The sequence below is a fragment of the Physella acuta genome, unplaced genomic scaffold (assembly GCF_028476545.2).
Source record: "Physella acuta isolate Inbredline_101_S28 unplaced genomic scaffold, ASM2847654v3 ptg000542l, whole genome shotgun sequence".
Lineage (NCBI taxonomy): Eukaryota > Metazoa > Mollusca > Gastropoda > Physidae > Physella > Physella acuta.
In genome coordinates this window covers 107293-115000 of record NW_026732061.1, presented here as the reverse complement: position 1 = coordinate 115000, position 7708 = coordinate 107293, and the positions used below count along the sequence as shown (strand labels likewise).

General features: G+C 39.1%; 1 protein-coding gene across 1 annotated transcript in view; it reads right to left on the bottom strand.

Annotated features, from left to right (window-relative positions):
- LOC131945971 (sodium- and chloride-dependent glycine transporter 1) overlaps window positions 1-113 on the bottom strand; it is a 17957-nt gene extending 17844 nt beyond the window's left edge. The window contains exon 1 of the mRNA XM_059306605.1: window positions 1-113. This exon is cut by the window's left edge and continues 653 nt beyond it. Within this exon, the coding sequence (XP_059162588.1) occupies window positions 1-113 (113 nt within the window).
- Between the last annotated feature and the right edge of the window lie 7595 nt (window positions 114-7708).

The following is a 7708-nucleotide window of genomic DNA, read 5'->3' as shown; positions in this document are numbered from 1 at the left end:
TCTCGTCTTGACGAGGTCCCCTCTGAACTTCTAGATGAGGAAGGTCTGTGTGGGCGTGGCTTCTGTACATGGCCATTTCCGGTAATTCTGTCGTTTGCGGCAAGTTCATTCATTTATAAAAAGGGGTGAATGTGTGTTTTTTTCTTTTTATACAGTCAAATATGAAGTGCTGGAACAGAAATGTAAAACAAAATCATTAGCAAGTAAATCGATAGTTTATTATTTCCATTCAACGTTTTGTTGTATAAATTACACTGAACCTATTAAATACAAATTTACACCTTTGCAGAATTTGAAAAAAATGAGTTGCGAGATATAGAGAAAAAAGTGCAGTTTTTAAGGGAAAGTGGGGAGCAAAGGTTCTTGTTCCATTAATATCCATCTTCCGTAATTAATGTTATGGATTCTTACATCATAATATAAATGCCAACAATGTCTTTCTTTAACAGACTACTGCAAAAGATTTATTGTAAAATATAATGAACTATTGAAGTAAAATCCTAAACACACGGACGTCAGAAAACAAAGGAGATGATGAGCATTCTAGTGAACGTGTATTAACCAATTGCACAATCTACAAATCAAGGGAGATAATGAGCGTTCTAGTGAGGTTTTGTAACTCTCAATTGCACAGTGTACACATCAAATTAGGGCTAATGGGTTTCTATTGTCTGGCGGCCAGTTTATCGCTGTAAGATGGTCGTTAGATAAAAGATGGGTTTAAATACAGTGACACCATCTGAATGGTGTTGACAACAGACATATCAGACAGACTAAACAGATATACCAGACAGCAGTGTTTCTTTCAGACTTTACCCCCCCCCCCCGAAGAGATGCCCGGAAGAAACTCTGCCAGACAGACAGACTAAACAGATATACCAGACAGATATACCAGTTAGACATACCAGACAGACCAGAAAGACATATCAGAGTAATACTAATGCTATCGAGGGGCCAAAGCATGCACATCAAATGCTTGTCTACTTGTACTTTGTATTCTTATAGTTAATAACATGAAAATAATTACCACAAAACAAACTAACACCATTACATCTATACGCGGAGATCGTCGTAGAGATTTAATTAATATAAACATTTTATAACTTAAACATACCTTTAAAAAGACTTATTTTGATGATATGATGACGATGTTGATGATTTAAATCTACTGTAGTTTATACATGACAACTATATAGAATGTTTTACATTTTAAATCAACATTCTTTACTCAATAACACAAAAGCTGCTTTAAACGTCTTTTCTTGTCATTTTTAAATCTGTTTTGTTATGTTACACTGTGTAAAGATATACACAGTATGAATCATCCTAGTATATTGCACCTCTTTAGAACATCATAATAGTTAAGATTGTTTTTTTTTTAAATTAGTAGGCCTAAATTATTTAGTATATTGGTATCTATGCTAAGTTGTGCATAAAATAACAACTAAAAACAAACAATTAGGCCTACCTGTTCGCTATTAAATCGTGTTTAGTCCATTTTGTTTTCATAAGCGAAATCCTACGGTCAGCCTGCTAATAGAATCTAGCAATTCGATGACAAGAACGGTGCTTAGATACATGCTTGGTTTAAATAACCTTAGCACCAACCTTTTGCACTAGGCTTGGGCATTTTAAAAAATCATCTTGTTTCTTGTCTAGGTATTTGTTACATGGATTAGTAAACAGCGAGCAACTGTTGCGCGATAATATGATTGTGAAAGACACGGTCTCTTCCGTTAGCATGTACGGTGAAAACGGCCAGCTTTTGAAAAATGTATGAATGTGTAAAAAAAAAAAAGAGAGAGAAAAGAAAACGGCGGAGCAAGCAGTTCAATCGCCGGCATCAAAGCGTGTCGGGGTAGAAGAGGGGGAGGGGTGGGAAGAGAGTGGAGATAAGGGGGAGGGGGTTGTAGGTGGCTCATGAGTTGTAGGTTGGGGTTGGGGTTTAACAAACTTGGAAAGAAACACGCGGACGTTTATCTGTTGACTGACATACGTGCAGTGTTTCTTCCAGACTTTTTTTCTCCGGGGGGAGGGGGGGGGGGCGCTTGAAATTTTCGGGGGGTGACTAACATTTTCGGCGGGGGGGGGGGGCGGTCACTATTAAAAGAATATATTTTCTATATAAACTCCATTTCGTTCGGGGCAGGGGGGGGGGGGGGGGGGCGGTAGACTTTCTTCGGGGTTTTCCGCCCCCCCCCCCCCCCCGAAGAGATGCCTGGAAGGAACTCTGCATACGTGTGGCTGTTATTACGCTTAATTAGGAAATTTAATATTTTATTCACAGCGCACTTTTAGCGTTGATGTCTACTTTTTGAATAAGCTACTTAACATATTTCAGTGCCTTCTACTTAAAATCTTGTATGTCGGGAACAAAGTAATTTCTTCACTCCCAGCTCCGGTAATATTCTCCGCCCCTGGGATTTGCAAACCCCCACCCTACCCCTGATATAGTTCGTTGACACAGGCAGGACAAACCGCCTAGAACCGGTCAAGTCAATGCTAGGGTTAAGTTTCGTTAAAGTCACCGAGGGGCCGGGGCGGTAGGGCGATGGGCGGAGATATGCAAACATAAAGGGTTAAACAAGGCTTAGGTGGAGATACATACACTTGGGTTACAAAGGGTTAATGGCTCATGGGAGAGACGAAATCAGGTGGTTTGGAGCTATAAAAACAAGACTAAAAGTAAGATAAAAATATTAAAATACGGAGTAAAAAAACAAAACAAAAATACATGGTAGAATATATTTTAACGAGCCGACCCGCGGTGTATCATACGCCGCTATTTAGTTGTTGTATTTTCTACTTTTCAGTAATTCATAATTTGTGCCACTAAAAATATGTGCTTTAAAACACTAACCCCCTCCCCCGTGAAAGCAGCCTCCTCTTAGTTACCTCCTCTAATTTTAAAATTGTTTCAAACTAAATTATCTGCCCCAAATAGCCATCACCAAACCCGGCTCTATGATTGTAAAATGTAATCATTTAGAGTGAACTACAGCTCACCAGACCATGTAGGGGTGGGGGGGGGGGTGAGGGGAGGTAGCGATAGAGAGGAAGAGAGGGGACTGTAAGGCGCGCTTGCAGCTTGTTTTCTAACGGCTCCCAGTAGAGAATTATAAATATAGAAGATTGTCGTTAACTATACTGTAACCACAAACCAAACTCTAACCCCATCAAAGGAGCTTAACCTGAGGTTTTGTAGATTGTAACCTGAATATAGAGCCATTTATAAATTATTTAAACTTAACATTTTTTTAGATTGTTTATAATCGTTACATTTATTCTTTATGACAATTATACTTAAAAAAAAATCACGGGTTGTGTACTAGGGTAATTACTGCTGGTGGTCAACTTATGTGGGGTGTGGGTGAGGGTAGGGAAGAGGCTTTCTGACTTTTGTGACGATATGCAACTTATGTGGGGTAGGGGTGAGGGTAGGGAAGAGGCTATCTGACTTTTGTGACGATATGCAACTTATGTGGGGTAGGGGTGAGGGTAGGGAAGAGGCTATCTGACTTTTGTGACGATATGCAACTTATGTGGGGTAGGGGTGAGGGTAGGGAAGAGGCTATCTGACTTTTGATGCCTAAGACAGATACTGAAACTGAGATGGCAGGACAAAGTGCCAAACTTGGAACTATGGAGGAAAGCTAGGCAGGAGCCTATAGGTGTGCAAATAAGAAGGAGGAAGTGGCGCTGGGTGGGTCACACACTGCGAAAGGCTCACATAAATGTTACACGCCAAGCGCTTGAGTGGAACCCTTAGGGAAAGCGGAAGAGAGGGCGCCCAAGACAGACCTGGAGGCGGAGTCTTCTTTAAGAACTGAAGCCAATAGGGATGTCTTGGGAGATGTCAAAATTAATAGCCGAGGATAGGAAGAAATGGAAGGAAATGGTGGAGGCCCTATGCTCCATAAGGAGCAAAGAGGACTAAGTCAAGTAAGTCAAGCAACTTATGGTGGGTAGGGGTGAGGGTCGGGAAGAGGCTATCTGACTTTTGAGACTATATTCAACTTATGTGTGTGTGTGTGTGTGGGGGGGGGGCTATCTGATTTTTGAGACGATATGCAACTTGTGTGGGGTGGAGGTGGGGGTGGGACCATCTCACTTTTGTGACATGCGATGTTAAATATGATGTGAGTCTAAAAATCATTCAGAATTATCATCGTCAGGTACAGCTGTCTCCTTAACTAAAACCATTTAGATAATGACTCCTTATAACTAAAAACGTAATATTATAATGAACCCTTAGCAGAATCCATTACACAACATAGACAATAACTAGTTATTTGCTAAATTTACTGTTGAACGAAATGTCTTTAGTGCTAAAACCCGAGAAACAACATTTCAAGGTAGCATGCAGGTAACTAATGCACACCTGCATGAGTAATACACAACTACAGAACTGGCTAGCTCTGGTTTTTTGTAAAGGTTCCATGGATGGGTTGCTTGGTTTTTGTGTCAGTCGTGATTCAATCACTAAACAAGATTTTTTTCCTATTCAATATGTCTTTCACATTTCCTACATAGCTGAACTTGAGTTTTAAAAAGTTGTTCGTACGGTGATAAATACTAGTATTAATCACTGAACAACATATATGAAACAGTATGAGGGGCTTTTGTATCGGTTCTTGATAACACTTTTTTGTTAACTGTCTATTGTAGTAGTCATATGTGCACTAGCTAACAGGAGCCCTTTCTACTACTAACAGGAGCCCTTTCTACCACTAACAGGAGCACTTTCTACCACTAACAGGAGCCCTTTCTACCACTAACAGGAGCCCTTTCTACCACTAACAGCAGCCCTTTGTACCACAAACAGGAGCCCTTTCTACCACTAACAGGAGCCCTTTCTTGATTATTGCAGCTCTGACATGGGCCCTTTTTGATTATTGTTGCTTTGACAGGAGCCCTTTCTTGCTAAATGAGGAGCCCTTACTTTGGTTATGGTAGCACTTCTATGGTCAAAAGTTAGGATGTTGTATCTCTGTCAAAAGCTAGGATGTTGTATCTCTGTCAAAAGCTAGGATGTTGTATCTCTGTCAAAAGCTAGAATGTTGTATCTTTGTCAAAAGCTAGGATGTTGCATCTCTGTCAAAAGCTAGAATGTTGTATCTTTGTCAAAAGCTAGAATGTTGTATCCCTGTCAGAAGCTAGGATGTTGTATCTCTGTCAGAAGCTAGGATGTTGTATCTCTGTCAAAAGCTAGAATGTTGTATCTTTGTCAAAAGCTAGGATGTTGTATCTCTGTCAAACGCTAGGATGTTGTATCTCTGTCAGAAGCTAGGATGTTGTATCACTGTCAGAAGCTAGGATGTTGTATCACTGTCAGAAGCTAGGATGTTGTATCACTGTCAGAATCTATGATGTTGTATCTCTGTCAAAAGCTAGGATGTTGTATCTCTGTCAAAAGCTAGGATGTTGTATCACTGTCACAAGCTTGGATGTTGTACCACTGTCACAAGCTAGAATGTTGTATCACTGTCAAAAGCTAGGATGTTGTACCACTGTCAGAAGCTAGGATGTTGTACCACTGTCACAAGCTAGGATGTTGTATCTCTGTCAAAAGCTAGGATGTTGTATCACTGTCAGAAGCTAGGATGTTGTATCACTGTCAGAAGCTAGGATGTTGTACCACTGTCAAAAGCCACGACTTGACACACATTGACGTCAGACACTATTTTTAACCATGAAGAATCTGGTCATTCCTCTTTTAACGGCAATGTTTTTTTTTAAAAATGTCAACTAATTTATGACATTAACATTTTCAAACGTTAGTTGTAACATCTATTATCACTCCTACATTGGCTTACACGTCCTCTCTGAAAATTTTAAAACTAATTAGTAATTAGACTTTGATTAGACCGTTCCAGTTTGTTCTGGATAACAGACACATTAACTTGGTTTCAGTGCTTGATTATTTTAAGTGTGTTTTTGGCTATGAACAGCCTTTACATAAAGGCGCCAATTAATTATTGATACTTTAAACTACGTCCTACTATACAAGGAACTAAATTCTAACAGAATGAAATTCAGGTAGTTTTTGCTGGAGTTGGTAAGAGAAATTCTAATTTTTTAACTTAATACTAAAACAAAAAAAATAAAAAATAAAAAAAAATAAAAAAAATGTAGGACTATAATAAAAAAAAATTAGAGTCAATTTAAATGTTTAATTTTAAACTAATTTAATTAATTTAGGTAGACTTGTAGATTGTAGTGAGGGTAACGCCCATATAATTCACAAAATCTGATCAATACAGTTATGTATTTTAGTATGATATTTGTTGTGATACAAAATGTATATATAAAGTATACCAGTATAATTTTTTATCGTACTCATTAAAGAATATTGAAATAAAAAAATACCTTTTAGTGGACGTATAGAATCTTTTCAACTAGTTTTATAAAAACATATTATACAATTAATCTAATTTTTTTCATGTTAAAGATGTTGCGACTTTGCACACAGATCCTAAACTTTGAAAGAAATGATTATCATATATCCCTTCAAGAATAACTTAAACAGTGCACACAATTTGATTAATAAACTAGCTCTAACTGATATTTTCTAGTTTTTATTTCTACTACGAAATATATATGGATGTTCACAATTAAGATATATTTCAGCATTTATTGTGCTCACTGAGCTGTGAAGGGTAGCAGTTTAGTGTGTGTGTGTGTGTGTGTTGGGGAGGGGGGTGGAAGTGGTAGAGCAGAAAGTGCTGAAATTAACGGACGTATATACAGTGCTTTAACGTATATACAGTGTTATAATATAAACTTCAAATAGAATATGTGCGTTCGTGCATATATGACTTGCGTGTATATGCACACATATTTTATTATCAGCAGGGGCGTAGAGAGGGGGGGGGGCGGGGGGTGCGTACCGCACCGGGTGACACCATTTAGGGGGGTGACACCAAGGCAAAAAATAGCAAAATAATATAGAGAAAAACTCGAGGAGGGGGTGCAAATCGAAAGTTTGAGGGGGGGGGGGGTGCAAATCGAAAACTCGAGGGGGGTGCAAATCGAAAGTTTGAGGGGGGGGTGCAAATCGAAAACTTGAGGGGGGGTGCAAATCGAAAGTTTGAGGGGGGGGGTGCAAATCGAAAATTTGAAAGTTTGTCCCTGGGAAGGGTCTCTATGCCTCTGGGGGGGGGGGGGTGACACCATTAAGTGCCGCACCGGGTGACACCCGACCTCGCTACGCCACTGATTATCAGTATCCACATATACGTGAATATGATATATCATTTTGTCAAATTGCAATAGAGCTTACTTTGGTTTGATGTTACATTAAGAACACTTGTGGGCAGGGTTTCTTTCATACATTTCTCTCCGGGGTTGGAGGTTGGGGGCACTAGAAACATTTGATGAGTGCACATAACATTTCTTTCCTTGGGGGGGGGGGGGTCGGACACTGGTTAAAGTATATATTTTCTATACACATATATTTTTCTATTTCATATGGAGTTAGGGTGGGGGGGGGGGGTTGGGAAGAGGTGGACGTGCTAGGGGAAGGTTTGTGATTAACTGATTTAATTTAATTTTTTTTTATTTTTGAAAAGTGTAATCGGCGATACCAAACGGGGTACGGACGGCTAACATTACTTATTCCTTCGCTATTTTGATTAACGTTTTACATGATACTGCATTTTGGCTGTATATTTTACACTTCAATAGTTTAATTTAAATACTGCTTTAT